Source organism: Trametes versicolor (genome assembly GCF_000271585.1).
Source record: "Trametes versicolor FP-101664 SS1 unplaced genomic scaffold TRAVEscaffold_1, whole genome shotgun sequence".
NCBI classification, from domain to species: Eukaryota; Fungi; Basidiomycota; class Agaricomycetes; order Polyporales; family Polyporaceae; genus Trametes; species Trametes versicolor.
The window spans coordinates 4,948,553-4,969,428 of record NW_007360321.1 but is presented as its reverse complement, the minus strand read 5'-3'; the positions used below and the strand labels follow the sequence as shown (position 1 = coordinate 4,969,428).

At 60.6% G+C, this 20,876-nt stretch overlaps 5 protein-coding genes and 1 non-coding gene across 6 annotated transcripts; 1 reads left to right on the top strand and 5 right to left on the bottom strand.

The window, feature by feature from the left end:
- Positions 1 to 19: 19 nt before the first annotated feature.
- On the bottom strand, positions 20 to 678 carry TRAVEDRAFT_33897 (uncharacterized protein; the record flags this gene model as incomplete). The annotated part of the gene is made up of 3 exons (XM_008033834.1): positions 20 to 280; positions 342 to 550; positions 615 to 678. The coding sequence occupies 3 exons, from the start codon at positions 676 to 678 to the stop codon at positions 20 to 22; spliced, it is 534 nt and encodes a 177-aa protein (XP_008032025.1).
- Positions 679 to 1,699: 1,021 nt separating this feature from the next.
- Positions 1,700 to 4,693, bottom strand: TRAVEDRAFT_42733 (uncharacterized protein; the record flags this gene model as incomplete). The annotated part of the gene is made up of 6 exons (XM_008034119.1): positions 1,700 to 1,960; positions 2,029 to 2,237; positions 2,302 to 2,623; positions 2,677 to 2,700; positions 3,261 to 3,593; positions 3,647 to 4,693. The coding sequence occupies 6 exons, from the start codon at positions 4,691 to 4,693 to the stop codon at positions 1,700 to 1,702; spliced, it is 2,196 nt and encodes a 731-aa protein (XP_008032310.1).
- Positions 4,694 to 5,310: 617 nt separating this feature from the next.
- TRAVEDRAFT_t7 lies at positions 5,311 to 5,381 on the top strand. Its single transcript has one exon. It is a non-coding gene; the product is annotated as a tRNA-Gly (tRNA).
- An 88-nt stretch (positions 5,382 to 5,469) lies between these two features.
- TRAVEDRAFT_140830 (uncharacterized protein) lies at positions 5,470 to 9,420 on the bottom strand. The gene is made up of 14 exons (XM_008035219.1): positions 9,276 to 9,420; positions 8,891 to 9,026; positions 8,381 to 8,833; positions 8,238 to 8,321; positions 7,793 to 8,165; positions 7,649 to 7,720; positions 7,566 to 7,594; positions 7,443 to 7,506; positions 7,242 to 7,378; positions 7,094 to 7,183; positions 6,875 to 7,038; positions 6,333 to 6,820; positions 6,091 to 6,256; positions 5,470 to 6,028 (listed from the first exon to the last, which is right to left on the bottom strand). The coding sequence occupies exons 1-14, from the start codon at positions 9,409 to 9,411 to the stop codon at positions 5,508 to 5,510; spliced, it is 2,913 nt and encodes a 970-aa protein (XP_008033410.1). The 5' UTR covers positions 9,412 to 9,420; the 3' UTR covers positions 5,470 to 5,507.
- A 2,831-nt stretch (positions 9,421 to 12,251) lies between these two features.
- TRAVEDRAFT_160280 (2,4-dienoyl-CoA reductase) lies at positions 12,252 to 13,995 on the bottom strand. The gene is made up of 8 exons (XM_008035218.1): positions 13,710 to 13,995; positions 13,623 to 13,660; positions 13,409 to 13,563; positions 13,260 to 13,336; positions 13,102 to 13,195; positions 12,991 to 13,041; positions 12,898 to 12,932; positions 12,252 to 12,809 (listed from the first exon to the last, which is right to left on the bottom strand). The coding sequence occupies exons 1-8, from the start codon at positions 13,842 to 13,844 to the stop codon at positions 12,507 to 12,509; spliced, it is 888 nt and encodes a 295-aa protein (XP_008033409.1). The 5' UTR covers positions 13,845 to 13,995; the 3' UTR covers positions 12,252 to 12,506.
- Positions 13,996 to 16,394: 2,399 nt separating this feature from the next.
- TRAVEDRAFT_62486 (uncharacterized protein) lies at positions 16,395 to 18,923 on the bottom strand. Its single transcript, XM_008034301.1, has 3 exons — positions 18,534 to 18,923; positions 18,278 to 18,465; positions 16,395 to 18,209 (listed from the first exon to the last, which is right to left on the bottom strand). Exons 1-3 carry the CDS (start codon positions 18,712 to 18,714, stop codon positions 16,917 to 16,919), a joined length of 1,662 nt encoding a protein of 553 aa, XP_008032492.1. The 5' UTR covers positions 18,715 to 18,923; the 3' UTR covers positions 16,395 to 16,916.
- Positions 18,924 to 20,876: the final 1,953 nt, after the last annotated feature.

The window sequence follows — 20,876 nt, the reverse complement described above, 5'->3', positions numbered from 1 at the left end:
CCGGTGAATGCGCTGGGTCTCAAGTAATCATCTTGCTGATCAAAGGGTCGATCCCAAGCTTCTCGCGGATTCGCTTGGCAATAGCGCGTTTGGCCTCCAATCCTCGAAGGTTCGAGTAGTGCTGATACGTCTGCATGGTGGCAGGGTACAGCGTTGACCACATCAACAGCCGCTGCATCCCATTGATGGGTCGGAAGAGCCCCCGCCGTTGCGTCCAACGTGCCGCCATTGCGAAGGGCATGGAGACCAGAAATGGGATCCAAGTCCAGAGAACATAGTCCTGGTTGCAAGCATCAGAGATGATTGTTACCGTGAGGTCTAAAGCTAGTCCAGTGAGATACCTGATAGCCAAAGTCGTCGTCTTCAATCTCGAAAGTGTTTGCGAGGTGCGTGACACAGCGGTCGTAATCGTTCAAAGAGATGTCTTGCTCGCCGTACATGTCGAGCCAGATGACCGATGCCCGGTACCACGTTTCTTCGCGCGACCATATGTGATTGTGCCACCAGGCTATTCTCTTGCCCATTGAACCCGCAGCATGATCGTACGTAGCTATATACGCGGGTTCACTCGCAATGAGCATATATCTGATCAAGAAACAAAGGCGGGAGCTTACCGTTACGTAGCTTGCTGATGGGCTCCCTCGCGCCTTTATCGAGGGCGCGGTCTACTTGTTCCATGATGGACTTGTCGTGAAAGACATTATTTCTCAGATTGCGCGCCACCTGTTCAAGTAGTTGGAGATCCGGGTCGTCCAGGACCTCGTTCTTTAGCTCGAGCCCGATGCCCACACCAGTATGTACTACGGCTTGATAGGCATAGAGCTCAGGGAGCTTCATCGAGGTGAAAGTGGGCAGCCGGCGAGGAGAGTACCGCCTGTATCGAACGTGTGCGAGGTAGACGAGTCCAAGGATGGGTAGATCGAGAAAATGGATCAAACTGGGCTATAGCGGTGGTAATCAATACTCATATTCATCATTTTCTCATTCCACTTACGAACTGAGTTCGTCTTGAAGCTGGCTTGTCCAGCTTTATAGAATCGGACCCCTTCGCCTCGCGGCCGCTGTCGGAGGTTTGCTGTCCCGTACTGTTCGCGTCCACAGCCTCATAACGCAAGCCGGTCCATCCCACCATCCCCGTAGTGTGTGGTCAACGTTGCAATGGATGCAGGGATCGTATATCGCGTTAGTATAGTAGGAAGACTAGCCGACTCGGAGTAGATGACGGCTCTTCACGGCAATGTGCGCCGATCTTAGCGCGCACACGCCCGTGTGCGTGGCACTCGCACGTGGTGCCAGTGCGTGAACATCGGTACTTAGCTGATTCAGGTACCAAAAATCCAACAGGTCCGCCAGCCTCGCGGGGATAAGTAAGGCACTGAGAAGATGCGCATAAATCCGGCAGTAAACGATAACGTGGCGCCTATAGGTGATTTGAATACAACACAGCAAACATCGACTCGGACTTGGAAAGTAGCACATAGGCTATAGCTAGTAAGTACACTGGCAGTGTTCTATTGCAAGAAATCACAGATACAAGACGTTGTAGTGCAGCAAAGCCGAGAACAGATTAAATATGAATAGGAAGAACTTGGCCAAAATGTCAGCGGGGTTCCGTGTCTGCCGAGGAGTACTGTGTAATGCGTGAATGTCGAACTCACCTATAACCACGGGATACAAGAACATTTCAGCGCGCTGATCTTCAGGGCACCATCTTACGAGTCAGCGGGTCTAATCCGAGCACGTCGCGGATACGCTGAGCGATTGCGTGTTTGTTCTCCAGTTTTCGAAGGTTTGCATAGTGCTGGTACTGCTGCATATTGTAAGGGTACAGCGTTGCCCACATGAGCAGCCGCTGGAGCCCATTTATAACTCTGGAAAGGGCGCGCCGCTGCCCCCATCGTGCTGCCATAGCGAAAGGTATAGAGACGCCGAAGGGAATGAAAGCCCAGAGCGCGTAGTCCTGTTAAAAGCGTCAGTTAAAGTGGTACCACCAGTACGGTTAGCTACGAGGCTGAGACATCCGAATACCTGATAGTAAAAGTCGTCGTCCGCTTCAAAAGTATTGGCGAGGTGCGTGACACAGCGGTCGAAGTCGTTCAGAGAGAGGTCTTGCGGTTTAAGTTTGGTGACCCAGATTACCGACGCCCGGTACCAGGTCTCTTCATGCGACCATATGTGATCGTGCCACCAGGCAAGCTTGCCTAGTAAACCGCCACTAGCGGCATGATTGTACATATCTAGTATGTTGCGGCCATGATGAATACATATACGTCTAGAGCAAGTATTGAGAGCTTACCTTACGTCTACTCCTCGAGTACTCCCTCCTTCCGTCATCCAGAAACCGGTCTACAGTCTCCATGAAGGACTTATTGGAGAAGACGTCATTTTTGAAACGGCGCGCCACCTTCTCGATTAGCTCGAGATCCGAGTCGTTCATGACCTCGTCCTTCAGCTCGCCCGCAGCACCCTCCATAGCATGGATGATGGCGAGGAAGGCATATATTTCAGGGAGTTTCATCGATGTAAGAGTGGGCAGGCGGCGTGGGGAGTACCGCCTGTATCGAATGTGCGCGAGATAAGAAACTCCGATGAGGGGCAGAGGCCAGAAGTTGCTCCAGTCGGGCTATAAACAGTGCAATCAATAGTGTGTCTATCTATGAGAATGGTGCTACTCACGAATCGTGTCCGTCCTGCGGTTGGCTGGTCCAATTCTGTAAATACGGGTCCAGACGCCTCGTGGCCACCATGACCACTGGCCATGAACGTCTCGTGTCCCGGCCGGTCCACTTCTGATAACCCATGCTCGCTCCTTCTTGCCATGCCAGTAATGTGCTATCGATGTTTGGATAGGTCTAAAGATCGAGGATTTCGTGAATGTAGTAGAAGGCTATCCGAGAGGATCACCACTCTCCAGCTGCGAATCGATCTTGACGCATCGATGCGCTGTAACCGCCCGCAACCACATCCCATGTGGCGCGGGAACATCAAGGAAGGCCATAGGCAAGCGCACCGGAGGAGAGATATATGAACATGCCTTCAACAAACCCAGGAAGACTGTGAACGGAGCCGGTTGGGGAGAACTACGCCGCAGCCTTCCTTGCGCCTGAACCAAATAAAAATACCGTTTTAAACCGCCACATATGCAATAGTACTTAACATGAACACTTCATTGCCGAGCGCGCATACACTAAAGACATAAAACATCAAATCTCTGCCCATGACGACATATCATATAAGGAAACCAAACTTCAAACCCGTACCGGCGCAGAACCAGGCAGCAGGCCGTGAGCCTTCGCCAACTTGTAAGTGCGCAGCTCGGTACCGCTATGCGCACCCAACGCGGCGGCGGCGGGTCCGCGCGTGCGGTGGGCGACCATCATCACAGCCACGGTCTGGAGAGAGCTGACCGCATGAAGGATCCGCTCAGCCAACTCGTCCAGCTGAAGGCCATTCAGGAACTCCTCTTCCGCAGTGAGCGAAATACGGGGCACCGGCACACCAGCCTCGCGAGGATAAGGTCCCGGGAAGTTGCAAATGATCATGATTCCGAAGGCGCTGATCGTGAGTGGCTTGAGAGCGGAGATCATGGCGCTCTGTGGGGTGCACTTGGTCAGCAGGAACGCAGCACACGGAAGCATAGACGTACGAAAGCAGCGTCGATGCCAATGTCCTTTCCGGAGTCCTCGTCGAGGATGAGCGTGATCTCGAGTGTTTTGAGCTGCCGGACGCTAGGTCCGCGCATCAGCGACGCGAATCCACTGCTACTCAGCATGCCGAGGCGAAACTGGTGCAGGGTCAGGATCGTCGGGCGAGTGTCCATCAGGACGCTGCCAAGCATTCCAGAGGGGCCTTCGATATCGGCGAGGATACGGAGGTCGCGGACATGACACTGCAGTCCGAGGACGTAGAGAGTACCGAGTGTGCTGTCGCAGTGGTTCAAGGACGGCCAGCAGCCGTACTCGAGCTGCTCCACAATGTTGAGTTGGCGGCGGAGTCCAATCTCTCTCTTTCCGCCTTCGAGTAGCTCGACGAACTCCTCGGGGTCGGTGCGGATTCTGAGATTGGAGAGGTTCGGATAAGCGTGCACATAGTGCGTAGTGACTGGGATGTCGACACCCTCCAGTGTGACTTCTTTAACGTTCGGGTAACACTGCGGATAGGTCAGCTCTTCGACGCACAGCGTCTCAGTCCCCTCTCCGATCAGGCCCTCCAGAGTGCCCTGGAAGTTGCTCAGGAGCGTGATCGGGTTGCGCCCAGTTTCCTCCCAGGCCTCGTCCTCTTCGTCCAAGTCTTCTTCCACCGGGATCATGACAAGGTTCACCATGACGAGCTCCGCCTTCAGGCCTCGCAGAAGTTCGCGCGAGTGTTGCCCTGCGCCGAGTAGCTCAAGGTAGGCGAGGCCAGTCAAACCAGCGAAGGCGGAAACCATGCCCGGACTTGACGCAAGAAGCCTTTCCGGGTTATCGATTACAAGACGCGCGAATTCGAGGTGACACGCCGGGCCATGGAGGAACGCTTCGAGCGCTTCAGCGGCACGCGGAGTCAGCGTGCCAGTTGCAAAGTGAACTGTGTCGAGTGGCGAACCCGCTGTTGCCCCATCGTAATCCGAGGTGAAGCGAAGCACGTCCTTGTTGTTCTCCATCTTGACTACGTGTGCGTCGGTGGCACAACCCGTAACACTCGTGTGAGCCATCGAGGAGATGAGTTGAAGATCGGTGGTGGCAGCGTCCTTCTAGTAAATCGTGAGGTCACGGTCATTAGCGATAAAAATATATCAGGCGACGAGACACTGACTGTTGTGAGAGGGGCGGCGGTGTAGTTGCTCGAACGACGCTGTGCGAGTGACTGGTTCTTTATACCCGAGTGGGTGAGCTTGGGCCTCGCAAGTGGCTCAACCTTCGTAAACGGCTTTGTCAGGGTAGCAGAACAAAGCAGGCGCAGCGCGTTCTACGTGTAGCACAATTGCAACCATGCATCACAGTCGTGCTTGCTTGGGTCGTTGCGGTTGCGTACCGGTTGATCAACGCGTTTGTTGAAAGTTGCGACATCGCCCTAGCTCGGAGTTTCACTGTTGAGCGTGTAACCGACTCGCTGCGGAATTCCGGAGCTGGTCTGCTTAACTTCGTACTTCATGTAAACCCCAGAATACGCTTCCAGATCTCACGTAGTTCGGTAGGATGCGAGTACATCATGGTCCAAGATAAATCGAGCTGAGGGGGACGGCGCCTCTGCGCAATTGCCTCTACGGCACACAATACAACTTGAGAAGGAAATACCGATGAGATATAGCACAGACGTCCCCTCTTATGAGCATTAATGGGGTAGTGGTAACCTGGGTCGTTGCCATCGACCCGCCGGGGGTTCGATTCCCCCTTAATGCAGAAAATATTTTGTTTCCTCGCAATTGGACTGAGGGATCCTACTTGTACGTGTAGTTGGAAAGTAGAAACGACAACATCGTTGTTCGGTCATATCGAGACAATACAACAGAACGCTACAATCCGCGACTACTTCCACGACACCGTCGCAGGTACATTCAGATCGACATGAATCGCCGAGACTACGAGCCGTTGGACCTCGGAGTCGAACTCCCAGCTTTTGACGGGCTTGCCGTTGACAGAAACCTCCGTAGGCGAAACGTCAGACGCCCCGAGAACGGTGATCTTGTCTAGAGTTTGCACGACTTTGAAATTACCGTGAGGAACAACTGAGACAGTGCCCTTGCGTGCGGAGATCTTCAGTGTCGTGTTGGGCGTCGGCGGAACAGTTTCCCCATCGTCCAGGTATGCCGTTCCGAAGGCGTAGCCGTCGGCGGCCTGCGCTACGAGCAGTGCGAACGGACCCCCACGCGTTTCTTCGATCGTGTACGCCGGACTGGCATGCAGCAGAAGGGCAGAGCCGTCCCGAATGTGGACGTTAATGTGCCCGAGGGGCGCATCGAGCGTCGTGTTCGCCGAGATGGCCGCATCGACGACCTTGTGGGTGTACCAGTCCCGCCAGATGACGCGTCCTTGCCCAGGGAAGATACCTGTACCGATAAAATGTCCGTCAGCGTCCGTTACGAGGGCAAAAGATGAGATGCACGCTTACCGTCGACCGTGGAGACGTTTGGAGTGAGAACGGGGGTGACCAGAAGATCTCTCCCGACGAGATATTGGCGATCCACAGTGAACAGCTCCGGTTCGTCGGGGAACTCGTAGAAGAGCGCACGGACCGGCGGGCTCCCGCGCAGCGACGCGTTGGCGAAGAGTGTGTACTGCGACGATAAGTAGCATGTGATTAGCACGCGAACGCAGCGGGCGGTGCTGGGCCTAACGAGACCTTGTACGCACCCAGTATGGTAGTAGGCTGTATCGGATGCCGATTGCCGTGCGTGAGGCGTTCGCCACGCTCTCCCACCGATACGGCTCTTGCGAAAGCGCGCTCCGAACGTTGTGGTTTCGATAGAACGGCATGAACGCAGAGAGCTGCATCCAGCGCCCGCAAAGCTCCTCGTCCGTGTTGCCCTGGAACCCGCACGTGTCCGCGCCGACGAAGGGAATCTGGTAGAGCTGGAACTGGAGCACGCCCTGGATGCTCTGCACCATGTACTGCCATTTGCTGATGTTATCGCCGAGCCAATGTCCGGTGTACCTGCCTGAGCTAGGGAACGTCGAGCGGCTGATCAGAAACGGACGCTTTCCTGGGTGCACGTCGAGCAGGGCGTGGTGTGTCGCTTTTTCTTCCATCAGGCCCCACAGGTTGTGCACGTCGAGCTCGACCAGCCCGTTCGCATGTGTGGCGTTGGTCGAGACCGTGTGGGTCGACAAGAAGCCGTCCGCTGCACATCAGATGAGTACAAAGAAGCGCTGATCTGCGGGATGCGGAAGCGAACCGTTGTGCAGTGCATATGGAGGGCTGTTGAGGTTCACGCCGGGCTCCGCCGCTTCTCCGAGGCCTCTCTTCGCGAGTGCCGGAGGCGGGGAGGAGGAGTTCCCGAACGTCAGCGTGCCATTTATGGTTATGTTTCCACTCGGCCCCCAGATGGTCGCGTTGTAGCTGCCACGGGAGAAGGTCAGGTGGACGTGAAAGCACGAGACAGCGAAAACGGCACCCTTCAGGATAGTCCGTTACCAGGTTCCCTGGCGTGCCAGGGAAGAACATCGTCGGAATTGTAGCAGCGGTCAGATTAGCTCCGGTTCCGCTGTCAGGATATCGCGATGAGCGAAGAGGCACCATCTAGAAAGTCAACGCCGACGTACCATGAGCCGATGCAGAACGATGACGCCTCGTTCATGTCCAGCCATATCCCCGAGAAGTTCACACCTGAATTAGACCAGTTGCGGAGGCCTTCGGTCCAGAACGCCTGGGTGTTGTTCGCGAACCAGTCTGGGAACACCTGCATGGTCGGACAACTCGGTCAAGGGCCGTCGAGACGCACATAGATCGCCGCTATGACGCACCGTGTATCCTGGCCAAACCTGCCCAAGGTACTCTGTGCCGTCGGGGTTCTTCAGCCATACGTCCCTAATCCGAGAATAATGTGAGAAACGCCAGAGCCAATTCCGTGAACTTGGCCTGCATACAGCTCGTTTCCTCTTGTGTAAGGGTCATACTGCGCAGAGGCGTGTTAGCCTCCTGAACGAATCAGGGAGCTTCGTTTACGTACCACGTCGGAATCATTGACGAGCTTCGCGATCGCAGCGTCCACTATGGGAATATAGTGTTGGTGGTTGGCCGTCTAAACGCAGGTTAGCACAAACGGCGGGCGGGAGGAGTGCCACGGTGTGACGGCGCAGAGGCACACTCTCACCAGCTCGGCAATAAAGTCCTTCAACTGGTCAGCAGGGAAGCTGTCGGGGTCGGTCGTGAAGTCGCGAAGCGCGTGATACACGTCGATGTCGTTCCACATGACCTCCAGTGGAATGTTCGCCTCTCGCATCTTTGCCACTTGCTCTCTCGTCTCGCTGACGTTGGCGTATCCCCATCGGCAAAGCTGGAAGCCGAAGCCCCAGGCGGGCTGCCAAGTGGGCAGGCCGATGAGCTCGCCGTATTGCTCGATCACCTCCTGAGGGCTGGGTCCAGAGAAGAAGTAGAAGTCGAGTGTGCCCCCAACCAGCCGGTACTGGATCAACGAAACGGGCGAAGATGGCGGAGTCTGTAGCAGGATGTCTGACCCTGCAGCGCTGCGCGAGGGAGGCGCGCGATGTCAGGTGGGTCAGCCTAAAGTCCGACGCAGGGGGAGGAACTCGGCATACCCAAAGTGAAAGACACCGTGCGACTTTGAGCGCCTGGTGCTCTCATCGTACCGATGTTCCAGGTAGATGGGGTGCGACCCATAGCTAAGCGAGGAGAAAATGCACGTCAGCGCAAACTTTTGGGGCGTAAAGGATGCACTTGCATGTTCTCATCTATAGGATCCGGACTGTCTCGTGCCCAGAAAGTCTGGAGAGTCCCAGACCCGCCATCGGTGCCCACATCTCGTCGGAAGCCGCTACTAGCAAGGACTTCGCCGAGACCATAGACGTTCGCACCATGCGGCAACGCCGAGGTGAGTTGCAGGTATTGGTCCTCAAACACGAGCGGGAATCCGTCAAACGCAGTGGAGTTATCCCCTGGTACCCAGGCCGGTATTGGCGTCGGCGGAAGGGACTGAAGGCGCGTGTCGAACAGAGGGGTAGCGTCTGGCTCGGACCGTCGCGTCACCCAGAACTCGAAAGGGTGCGTGTTGTGGTGGAACTCGAGGTCAGCACCCGTTGGCAAAGTCGCGTCATCCTCTCCCGCCGACAAAGGGACGACGTCCGGCGGTATAGTGAATTGTCTCTGTTCTGTGTCGTAGATGTTGACGTGCAGTCTGCAAAGAGAAAGGCCGTTAATTCCGCGGTCGGTATTGTAGCGGGAACCGCCACACCTCGTCGTTGTTTCGTAGGTGACTTCAACGGTAAGATTGGCAACATCGTGGCCGAAAGCGCTACAGGCCGGACCGGCAAGCGTAAGCTGGATCGTCAGGCCATTGTGGGTCTCTTGTTGTGACGCGACAACATATCCTGTATGATTGTTAGCCACAAATGGTATACGACCACGCAAATACAGCATGGAACCTCCTCAATTTACGCGATCGAGATCTAGCGCCGCATGCTACAATGTCAAAGCTATTGACAGAACAGCGTTGTGAAGTAAGGGCGGCGTAAGATCTGGGCCGCGCAGAGCTCGTCAAGGTACAGATATTCCCCAACAATCTACGCATCCAATCGGCGAAATGTGTAAACAAGATACGCGACAGACGAAGCACTGACCTGGACATGACGACACATTCAGCGAAGGCGCTTTGTCGTCTGCGAGGAAGCTTCTGCCGTGTTCAAACTTTGAAGGTTCCCTGGCTAGAGCGATCACTCGCAGGAAGAGCAGTGCGGCGAATAGGATCGCCCGCATAGCGTAAGTGGAGGGCTGGAGCTAAGCGACGGGCGAGGCGTCCCCGAGGAAGCCCCGTTCACGCGACTTTATAGCTCAGAGGGCGCTAGCTCTTGGCTTTCGGTTCGCCTAGATTAACTGCAAGCGTGAGCGAATGAAGTAGCTGGACTGACATTCGGTGCATAATTTGAACGTAAGATGGCCGGGATGTGTTGCGAAAGCATCACGAGCAAGAGTCGCATGATCTAAATCGAAGCAGCGCCGGCATGGTAGAAACGCTAGACAGTCCGCAGTCCGGCCTGCAGGCATGTATTCTGTTGTTCTACTGACTAGGCGTCTTTCGCATAAGAGGAAATCAGAGTACAAAATCAGCAAGGGTTTGGAGATACGCTTGCCGCCACTCACCTGTACATCACCAGGAGGAATGTTTTGTTACCGCGGTCAAGAATGTGGCACTGGCAGTACATCGAGCGCCGATGACGGCGCCAAAAACAATGATGTGGTACAACCGAGACAGGAGAATGCACTAAGCGTGACACATCCGCAGACGTTTGGATAAAACAAACCGAAAACGAGGAGGATCTGTGGAAGGCGGTCGGTCGTCGTGGTGGGACGACTGCAAGGAGGAAAGCCTAATGAGGCGCCCGTGGGAAGACCCGGCGTCGGCCGAGAGTGCTGCGCCCGTCCAAACTTGCGCATCCCAACTTGTTTCGCAAGCCCACGTCGTTTGGCTCTGCACCAAGAACACCGCCAGGTACGTCTACCCGGCCGACCTGTCGCACCCGTACCTTATACTCGCTCTTCCCTCAGCTCTCTTCATCCGCGAAATACCATTTCTCCGCGTGAATCTGCCGCGACTTACCAGTGCTGAGGCCCCCAACCGGTGATGCACAACAACTCGGCATTTTCTCGGTGCGCAGCCAGGACACCGCACTTGCACCTACCACTCACATCCACAATCTCCCTCGTATCCAGGCATCGTGCTGGAGGCGCCGACACACGCTGCCGGATAAGGATATTCCTAGCATCGAGAATCTCGTAACAGGTTCTTGAGAGACCGTAAGTCGCGCTCGATTCCCCCGAATTTCCTCCACTCAGTGGTGTGCTTCAGAATGTCGCCCAGATGGCGACTTACGGTAGATTGATGCATCTCAACGCTCCGTACCTGCGGGAACTGCCATCGATGACCGCAAGCCTCCAACGGAGGGCGTTTGGAAATGCCCCGGATTACTTCCTCGCCGTGGCTGTCCCTCCGGGCGGCGAAAATGTGAGTATATTCACCGCAACCCGCTTCCTTTGACACACTAAGGCGGTTGAGTTCAGGCAGGGTCGGCTTGTACTCTGGCGTCACAGCCCCCAGATCTGTCCGTAAGTTATCTCGCTCAAATAAATCGGGCATTATCTGCATCTAGGAGGCCACCTCGAATTTCTCCGTCGCGCTTAGGCGTCCCCTGGAGGCCTCTGGTGTCGGCCCCCGGTACGGTTCGAGCCCTCCTCTGTCATGATGGACCTCCTGGCCTGGAACACTGGTCACTGGCGCAATCGCAAACCCCACTCGTTCGAGCCCGGCCCCGCCGCACCGCAGCGAGCGTCGTGTCGCCGATGCCGGACATCCCACCGTCCTGTCCGTGTGCCATGCACACACGTAGCCTACGCATGCTAGCCGACCATCGCACGAAGCCCTTCCCCCACGGCTCTGCCTTCCTCGAACAGGCGTTCTCCCTCGGCCCGCGTGCGCTTTGGATCGAGTCCGAACGTGCAACTGGAAGCTCTCTGACGTTCTGATGATCCTCCCCCATCCATCTTTTGCGGGGTCTACTGTGTCCGCACGAACGCTCATCGGCGCGCAAACTATCGAATGTCCTTCGAGAGGGCCCGTGCCGGGAGCGATAGCACCGGGAGGCCCCCCGCACGGGCCCACGCGCACTCTATCGGACGCATCTGTCCACAGACCCCTCGAAGATGTCATCCCCGCCGCCTTCTCTCGGCTGGCGGCTCTGGCGCCGCCTGCTCGTCCCCGCCACCCGTCTCACGAACGCTGTCATCTGATGCGCTGCTCCTCTCGCTCTGGCGTGCCCTTTCCTACGCTCAGGGCCCTCCGCCCGCCAGGCCCGCGCGCCGCCGACCCCACTCCCCGCGCACCGCGTGCATTCCTCTGGGAACGCCTCGGACGGGCCCTGGCACGCAGCTCTCCTGACCCCGCTTCCCGCCCCCAGCCCGGCGCGAACCCCGCCTTCCTCGCGCCCGGTTCCCAGCAGCTCTATTGCAACGCTATCCGGATCTATGCAAGCCCCGCGTACCTGCCCCCAGCACCCAGCACTCAGCATTCAGCCCACCCCCGAGCGGCCTCGACCGCCCCCCTACGCGCGGGGACGCGCGGCGTGCGCCCCAGGGCGCAAGCGGTCCGGTGCCTGGAGGCGCATATGTGCGGCGCGCACACAACGGACGCACTCCCATCGCTGAGGGCGATCTGCGCGTGCGAGTGTCCCAATTGGCCTGCGGACACAGGCCCCGCCGCGCCTGCGCCGGCTTCGTGCGGACCCACCCCGTCGTCACCACGCAGGGGGCCCCTTTCCGTCCCATGCCCGGATGACGCGCCCGCGATCTGCGAGGGCGTCGTCTCGACGTCTCAACACGCGCACCCACGCACGGACGCACGCCTCGGACGCCCCGGCCGCCCCGCGCGCAGTTCTGCCGCGGATTACGCCCCGCGACGCCCCAAGCTGGCGTGCGGCACGGATATCTGGCGTGCCATCTTCGCGCGTATATATTGCGGAAGCGGCGTGCGCCTTCTGCGCTGTGCCCGCGCGTGCGCTTCGGCGTCGCACTCGCGTCGCGGGCCCCGCAGCGTTTAGCCGAGCGTGTTGCCCTTCTGAGCGCCCGCGCGATCGTAGACACTTGCCTCTTTCGCTCGCATGGGAGTGTGGGACCCGGGCCCGCCGCCGTGCGCGGGATGGAATGACGAGAGCGCAGATCCGTACGTATTCGCTACGCGTACATTGTTCGTGCTATCCGTGTATACAGCGACCGTGCGAGAATGTGCCCTGGGTCAGCACCCACAGGGCGGCACGCATAGCGTCGTCGCCCAAGATCCGTCCTAGTGAGCATCGCGCCGTCTACAGCCGCGGCCTGATCATCTTCGCGACCGCGTCCGGGTCGAGCACAGACTCGGGGTACGGCAGCGGGTCGGGCCGCACGTGCTCGCACCCGCCGTCGACGACGATCACCTGAGCAGTGATGAAGCGCGCCGCGTCGCTGAAGAGGAAGACGGTGGCGTTGGCGATGTCGCCCACGTCGCCGTCGCGCCCGAGCGGGCCGCCCCACGTCTGCTTCTTCCCGCTCGCGTCCCGCGCGCTCAGCCGGTCCATGCCCTCCGTGCCGCCGATAGGCCCTGGCGCGATGACGTTCGAGCGCACGCCCTGCAGAGCGCGCCAGTCAGCATTACACGCCTGGGAAGCGCGCGCCATTCCCCGTGGGGTAGGTGGGGAAGAGAGGTGGGGAACGTACATGGGGCCCTTCCTCGACGGCAAGCACCGTGGACGCTGGAAAGTTGCCGCTGGTCAACGCCTGTGCACGCTCTCCGCTGCCGTTCTCACTCACTCGCGTCGACGGCTGCTTTAGCGGCGGAGACATGGACCTGATAGGGCGTTCCTGTAGAGCGGGTCGGTCAGTCTTCCTCGGCAGCGTGCGGCGTATGAAGGTTTCACGCACCCCTGTAGTGCAGAGTCGCACTGACGTGGATGTAGGATCCCTTTGTGGCCCGGATGTGGGGCAGGGTGGCCTTGATGGTGTAGTACGTTCCAAGCTGTGAGAGTAATGCAAAGTGAGTGCCCAATCCCTTGATTTCGATGCGGGGAGATGAGACAGACCGTGTCTATCTCGATCACTGTCCTAAACCCGTTCTCGGAAAGTTTGGAGATGGGAGCGAGGAAGTTCCCAGCGGCACCTGCAAAAACACGCATGGTCCTCCCGGTGAGCGAACGAACGGCTGGCGCGCCACGACGCAGCTACCACGTACCGCAAATAACGAAGTCGATCCGCCCGAACTTCTCAACCGTCTTTGCGACGGCGTCTTGCACCTGCTTCGGGTCCCTGACATCGGCCTGCACGGGGAGACACTGGTTCCCAGTCGCCTCGGAGAGCTCCTTTGCGCTCGCGGTGAGGCGGTCTAGCCTGGCTCGGGCACAGTATGTCAGCTCCAAAGTTACCGCCGGGACTGCACGGCGGCTTACTTGCGGCCGACGATGGCGGCGTGGGCGCCGTGCCTCATCTATGAAGTTTTAGCAAAGAGGGTGAGTGCGTAGTCATGGCGTGCTTACCACCGCCTCGGTCATGGCTTTGCAGATACCAGAGCCGCCGCCGGTACAGAAGAGGACCTTTCCCTTGAAGAGGTCCTTGTGGAAGACTGCGGTGGAGGCGACAGGCGCCGGCTCGACGTGGCGTTGGAGGGCCATGATTGACTAGCTGTGTATGTACGAGATTTGCGGTGTGTCTTCGTAGCTTTACCGCACTGTCAACCGGACTCTTCTGGACGTGAGCTTGCGAGGTGCGATGGTTGCGGTCAACCTGGGCTGCGTCCAACTGCGCCTGGCGCTGATTCTACCCCGCCGCACCCGGGCCGGGTACTCTGGATGCCCGGAGCGCCCGTTCGGTCCGGGCATGGGCTCGCCGAGGGTTTCAGCTTGTCCTCTCTCTCTGCTCTGGCTCACCCGACGGGCGGAGAGCACACAGCTGGGTGTGTTCTTCCGCTCTGCATGTCTGTGTATCGCCACCCATTCACACGGAGGTAAATGTGCGTGGGAACGGGAGCGGAAGACAGCATGCTCTCCTCCGAGCCCAGCCGCAGTCGTGGTGGCGCCGCGCTGGGACTCCGCGCTCTCAGGCTGGGCAGGCCTCTCGTTTCGATCGGCGGCGGCGTCCGCGAGCCAGCAACCGGCCTCTTCCCCGCCTCGCAACCTCGACGTGGGCAATTGACGGGACGACCAGGAGACGCATGCTCGCGCGGGGCCCAACCAATCCGCACCCCGCCGTCCGACGGGAGGCGAGCGTCGCGGCGTCGAAGGGCCTCAGCAGGCTGACAGGACGCCTTATCAGTCGGGCTCCGCGAACGCGCGGCGCATCAGTTGGGCCCGGCTGCGACGCACGAATGATTATTCCTCGATCACCGCTTTGTGGGGGGGCACAAACATTCTCCAGGACTTGTTGGTCCACGGTGGGTGGCGAGCACGCCACCGCACACACCGCACCGGTACTACGTACGTTGTTCGTTCTTCCTCTGCGGCCGGTCCGTCCGCCGTTCATTTGCCCCCAGTTCGCTGCTCGACGCACCTATCGGCTGCGGTGGTCCATCTAGCCGCTATTGGCGCCGGTGTCCTGTCGCTGTGAAGGAAGAAGTTCAGTATGCCGCAATCCGACTGCGCGAACCTGGTACTGACCTGGCTTCTGTGGGAACGTCCAGCCTTGACTCCTCCCCCAGCGGAGTTGAGGGCTTCACGTTCCCCTGTGGCCCCGTGGCACGCGCGCCGCTGTGAGAGCGCCGACTGACATTCCTGGACTCCTCCACCCTAGACGGTGTAGATCGTCGGAAAGGCCCCGCTTGGCAAGCCATCGCTCCCCGAACGCTTGACACGCTCTTCGCGCACTGACACGACTTTGCCGGTGGTGAGTATGGGAGAAGGCAGTAGACGTGAGGGCCCACCGCACTCCCCGTGGCACGATCGGCATGTTAACATTTAGACACAGGCCCCGCCCGCCCTCACACGTTCGCACGCCGCCCCGAAGCGTCCCTTCCCCTGCCCCATCCGGCGCGCGAACCCGTCGTCCGCACGTACACATCACCAGCACTCGGAGACTCACGCGCCGCCGCCACCAATTAACGACGCCTTCCTCGCCCGCCTTCCTCTTCGCGCTCGCCCACAGCTCGGCCCGAGCCCGTCGCAAGCCCTGCCTTCCTCGCCGGCCACTCGTACCGCAACGCGTCGCCCCTCGCGCTCGCCCTCCGCGCAGAACACGGACCTTGACGCGTCCGTATCACCGACCTCCCACGCCCGCACCCTCGAGCGGCGAGACCGAGCTGTCACGGCGCGACGCGAAGCCACCCTCTTCCCGCATCATCCAGGCGTCCAGATGGTGCCTGCGCAGAGACAAAGACGAGCACAAAGTCGGCCTCCAGGGTTCCGCCGTGCTGGGCAGGGCCGCGCGTGCCGAGCGGCGGCGTGATCGCCTCCCGCTGCACCCTGAGCGCATCGGACGTGCGGGCGCGTCCCAGCCGCCGGGGAAGCGACGCGACGTGCTGTGGACGAACCGGCGCAGTGCCCGTCGACTCCGTGCTCCAGCGGGAGTGCATGTGTGCACGGGCGCAATCACGTCGGGCTTAGAGCCGCACTAGGATCATACGTTAACCTGTCGGCGCCATGATATGCATGATGCCCAGCCGGAAGCTTTGCAGGTCTCGTAAGTGCCGCTGCCGCCTGTCCAGCTCGCCGGCGCACAGTGCGCGCGCCAGACCCGAAAAGGCCCTCGCCGCCTCCCAGCGGCTGGCGATCTTCGCGTCCCTGCCACCGCACGCAGCGTAACCGTAATTGCACGCTTCCCCCCTCGCCGTCCGAGCCGCCTGTATTAATTATGCGACAGAAGCAGGGGGCTCGCGCGCAAGAAGCCTTCGCGCCACGCGCCCCGACGGTCACACTCCGACATTTACCTCGCGCCGCGGCGCCGTGAGTCAGCGCCGCCAGCGGGCGAAGGCTGGAGCTGCTGGCCACGTCGCAGCGGGTACACATATGGGGCAGCAGACGCATTGCCTGTCCGCCTGCGCAAGCGGTGGCATGACAGCTCCGCATCGGCTCGGGGCTGCGTGACACGCACGGATGCAGCGGCGGGGGAGACTGGAGTCACCGGGCGAGCGTGCGCCCGCAGTGCGGCCGGGTGCCAGCGCAGTGGAGCCTCGGGGGCCCTCGCTCGGGCACTTCTCTCAGGAGTCAGGACGCTAGGCGGGGAGCGGCGGGGGACGCGATTGGATAGTATACAGATGGCGGTACATAATACGGCGCACGCGCGGGTACGCGCGGCGCGGATTTAATGATACAAAGACGGGGCCGCCGCCCCTGCCGTGGCGATGGCGGTTACAACAACGTGCGTAGTGGGGGGCTAGTGGTGGTCCGGAAGCGGGTCTCTGGATTGGTATAGAACAAAGAATAACAACAGTGGCGGGGGCCCGAGCAGCGAAAACATCAGAGACCTCGTATCATCATCAACAGCAGCGCAAAAGCGCCGCGGTCGCAGCAGCCCCGCCGGGAACAAAGGCCTGGCGGGACGCACCGGACGGCGACGAGCGAGGTGGGGGCGTAGGGGCGCTGCATTATCCGAGCGACATTATGGTATCACAATCATGCGACCTGGGGAGAGCTATCGATGAGTCCACGGAACCATCACAAGCGGCGAGAAGAGAGGAGAGCCCATGCGTGCGCGCGGCACCTAGTTACACCATACAGCAGAAAGACGGAACAGCCCCAACCGAGCCGCACGACTCATCGCCCGCCGAACCGCTCGTCCCAGAAGCTGAGCGGCGGCGCCGTCGAGTGTGCGCTCGAGCCCGATCCTGGGGAGCGCGAGCTGCCCTCCCCCGCACCCGGAGAGCCCTGCAGTCCGTACGGAGACATCTGGTGCAAGTTCGACCCGCGCTGCGGGCCCCCTCCGCCTCCCCCGGCGCCTCCGCGCGAGAAGTGCTGCGACCACGCCTGGGCGGCGCTCTGCTGCGCCCCCGCGCTGTACTGCGCTGCCGATCCGTAGCTCCCCTGTTGTTCGTGCCCTGGGCCCGGCCCTGGTCCTGTGCTTCCTCGGCGCCCGGGGACGGCGCCAGACTGGAGCCCGGCGGCAGAGGAGGGCGGGTAGTAGTCGTGCGTGGTGTGCGCGGAGGCGGGGGAGGAGACGTCTATGCCCTTCGCGGCGGGAGATTCGCTCGGAAAAAAGGCGGAGCTGAGCGTAGGAAATTGGTTGCTGCCCCCGTAGTGTGACGTGGACGCGCCGCCAGAGCTGCTGGACGCGGTGGACGAGGTCGCGCTGGACCACGGGCGATTGGGAAGCTGCGGCGAGTACGCTTCCGTCTTCCCGTTGGCGTTTGCATTCCCGAGCGGTCCTGTCGAGGAGGCGTATGTTCGCTGCCGCGCGAGGGTAATATCTAGTGCCGGCAGGACCGGCCAGTTGGAACGCGTGTGTTCAGACCTCGCGCCTGCGCCTCCACGGGAGGGATCCCAAAGACCGGCAGACGACGGATGTGGGCCCTGCGCGCCATACATGGACGACTGGTGGCCCGGATTTTGGTACATGGAGTGGGGCGGGTAGCCCGGGGGAAGCCCGTTGAGGTCGTGCATCGACGACGACGGTCGGACGGCGCCAACGGTTGAGCCCGGCATGGCGGACTCGGGCGCGAGATGGGAGAGATGACGAGCGGGCGGGACGGCGTGGGAGGTGTGAAAGTCGGACGAATAAGGATATGTGCACCCTGGGGGCGGGGTGGGCCCGCCGACGGCGTCGTGGGTGTGGTACACGGGCGAGGGGTTGAGCGCATGCGTGCGCGTATACTGCACCTCCTGTGGGGAGGGAATCATGAGCGTATCGTCGCCGTCGACCGGCGAGGTGTCCTCGTATCCGGGGTCGTCGGGGTCCGCATGTCCGACGTCGTGTCCGTCGTCGTGCGCGGCGTCGGGCTTGCGCTTCTTGCGCGAGTTGTTCGGCCGCCGACGGTACACGTAGTCGGGATATTTCGAATTGAAGTTATCCTTGAGCTTCTTCGCTTGATCGAGGTAAAACTTCTTGTCGGACTGCACGCTTGCCCGTCAGATCTGGAGCGAGCGAGGACGCGCAAAAACGCGCGGGGGAGGCGACTGACCATCTCCATAGTGTTCCACTCCTTGCTCAGGATCTTGCTGACGTCCCCGGTGCGCATCATCTGGTTCGCGGCGGATATCTGCGGACGGCGTTTCCGGGCGAATATCATGAACGCGTTCATGGGACGCTTCGGGGTGCCATCCGCGTTCAGAGTCTGGGACGTGAGCGCGAGGTACGGGTCATCTGCGTCTGGGGAAGCGAACGGGCTGCCAGTGAGGGGGCAGCGCCTCGGCGGAAGTGACAGGCTGGGAGCTTACCGTGCACGGGCGCATCATCCTTGACGTTCTCCGAATAGGCGTTGAAGGACGTGCTCGTTTCCGAGTCGGACAGCGAGTCGTCTCGCTCGTGGCGGAGGTCCACTCGGGCGGCATCCTGGCCTTGTCCTGGGCCGGCAATTGCCGACGAGGTGTACTGGGTGCTCGGGTGGTAGCGACTCATTTCGGGCTCGGGCGATGTGCAGCGAGTGATCGGGAGAGGTATCGTGCGCGAGCAGGACGGAGAGGACGGGTGCGAGCAGAGAAGTCCAGGGAGAAGAAGGGCGTGAGGGAGGCCGGGACCAGACTGGAGAAGGGCAAGGGCGATTAGACGCCTTGTGATGAGGACGAGCAGAGGACTGGGTGCTGGCTGAGGAAGCCGCAGCGGGCGAGACGAGAGCAGGGCGGAGGGACGGGACGGACGGGAATGGAGAGGCGAGGGCGTTATGAATGCGGACGGGAATGGGAATGGGGGCAAAGCATGCGCAGGAGGGAAACGGTCGGAGGGAGGAGGCGATGGCAAAAGGCCGCGTTCTCTGGCGCATTCCGAGAAGCGTGAGTTCGAGGCGAATCAGGGAGAGGACGACATTGGACGTTCGCGTTACTGCAAGATCTCCCAATCGTCCGAACCCTCGAAACGGACCGGGGGGAGAATCCGAGTCCGAGTCCGAGCCCGAGTCCGAAATGCCTTCAGCTGGGAGCCACGATGCCGGGTGCTGGCAGAGACAAGATGCCAGATGCGAGATGACAGATGCGCGAGAGCTGGGCTGAGCAGGACGCACCACGCACACGCGCACCGGACGCAGACGCGGATGCGGGGAGAGACAGGCACGCGCACGGCCGCAACGGGCCAAATGGAGCCTTGCCAGATCTCAGAACGTCCTGCCGGAGGGCGCAGCCGCCCCGGGCCCGGCGAGAGGTGCTGTCACGGACGGGGGGGAGGGGGAGCTGCTGCAGGGATTGTCCGGAGGGAAGACGGTCACCCGCGCCGTCACTCGCCCGCCTCAGCCCAGAAACTCGCGCGTTCTCGTGCGCACCCGCATGCGGGGGTCACGGTCGCTGGCCATGCTGGCAGCCTGACCCGCGCGGGGGGCCCAGCTGGCCGGATCGGCCTTGCAAGTTTGCCTTTTTAGATTCGTCCAGACTGTGGGTCTCTGCTTTCGGCTAGCTTTGATTTCTCTGTCACCCCGCCCCTTCCCCAGTCACGGCGCCCTCATCACCCCGGTCCCATGATGTTCGTCTTCCCCAGCCAGACCAGATCTCAGACCGCCAGACGTGCACCAGCCCAGCGAGGTCTATCGGCCCTATCAGCACCGCCCAGAACAGGCAGCCCCCAGCCCAGTCAGACCGCAAGTTCGAGCCCAGCAGCGTGACAGACAAGCCCCCAGGTCCGAGCAGCCCCGCCCAGTGCCCACTCGCGGCTACCCATCTGATCGACCGTCTGCACAGCCGAGGGCCAGATTCAGATGCTGATCGCTCGCCGCGTCGCGAGCTGCAGCGAAGGCAGGAACGCGAGTCTGCAGCAGCGCACCATGCGAACACGACGAGCCTCGACTGCGACTCGCGATACGCGAAGGCAACTCCCGCGCCGTCACAGCTGCGGGCCTCGCGATGACGCTGCAGCCCCGGCGCACGCGTGGGAACCGCACTCGGCGCTCGCTCATGTCGGAGAATCTCCCCATTTCGCGGAACCAGTCTCTCCGCTTCGAGGCGGTCGAATTCGCGCGTTGATGGGCGATGGCGCCCACCCCGCGCCCGCGCCCCCGCGCCCGAGGCCGACTCCGAGAGATTAGCAGGACGATCGAGTGAATGGGCCACACTGTGTACACTTTATCGGAAGAATACGACGCCTCGCAACGCACGCACCGGTCCACCCATCCATAATTCGCTAATTCATTCTGCGCCCTCGAGATCAACGTTCCCGCGCTCGCCCCCGCCCGCGGCTGTCGCCCGCAGCCACACCAGCCCGCTGGCCCCCGCGGCCGTGCAGGCGTTCGAGAAGTCCGGCCTGTGATGCTCCTGCAGTCACGGCGCGCACCCTCTTGCCGTCTGGAATTCCGCAGGAAGCTTGCGCCCCATACGGTCGGTGTTCGCCGTCTTGTGATCCTGGCCTTCTTGATCCCGAGCTCACGCCGAAAGCCGTCCATGATGAGCAGCGCATGCGTCCTCCGCCGCCCTGGGTTCTCCGCCGCCGCCGGGCCACGGCATACCGTCACAGGCGTTCTCCGCGGCAAACCAGGCATGTTATCGCCCGTTGCCGCCTACCGCTCGGCGCAAAATTGGCGACATTGTCCAGCAGGACATGTCCCGCGTATGGTCGGTCCCTCGATCTTCGATGTCGCCATG

Coding starts and splice junctions, on each gene's coding strand:
- TRAVEDRAFT_62486 (XM_008034301.1), bottom strand. CDS start 18,714: ATGAGTCGCTACCACCCGAGCACCCAGTACACCTCGTCGGCAATTGCC. Junction 18,466..18,533: donor GGATGATGCGCCCGTGCACG/GTAAGCTCCCAG, acceptor TCGCTTCCCCAG/ACGCAGATGACCCGTACCTC. Junction 18,210..18,277: donor AGTGGAACACTATGGAGATG/GTCAGTCGCCTC, acceptor GCAAGCGTGCAG/TCCGACAAGAAGTTTTACCT.
- TRAVEDRAFT_140830 (XM_008035219.1), bottom strand. CDS start 9,411: ATGCGGGCGATCCTATTCGCCGCACTGCTCTTCCTGCGAGTGATCGCT. Junction 7,379..7,442: donor AGGTTTGGCCAGGATACACG/GTGCGTCATAGC, acceptor CCGACCATGCAG/GTGTTCCCAGACTGGTTCGC. Junction 6,821..6,874: donor TCCATATGCACTGCACAACG/GTTCGCTTCCGC, acceptor TCTGATGTGCAG/CGGACGGCTTCTTGTCGACC.
- TRAVEDRAFT_160280 (XM_008035218.1), bottom strand. CDS start 13,844: ATGGCCCTCCAACGCCACGTCGAGCCGGCGCCTGTCGCCTCCACCGCA. Junction 13,661..13,709: donor AAGCCATGACCGAGGCGGTG/GTAAGCACGCCA, acceptor AAAACTTCATAG/ATGAGGCACGGCGCCCACGC. Junction 12,933..12,990: donor TAAAGCAGCCGTCGACGCGA/GTGAGTGAGAAC, acceptor GCAACTTTCCAG/CGTCCACGGTGCTTGCCGTC.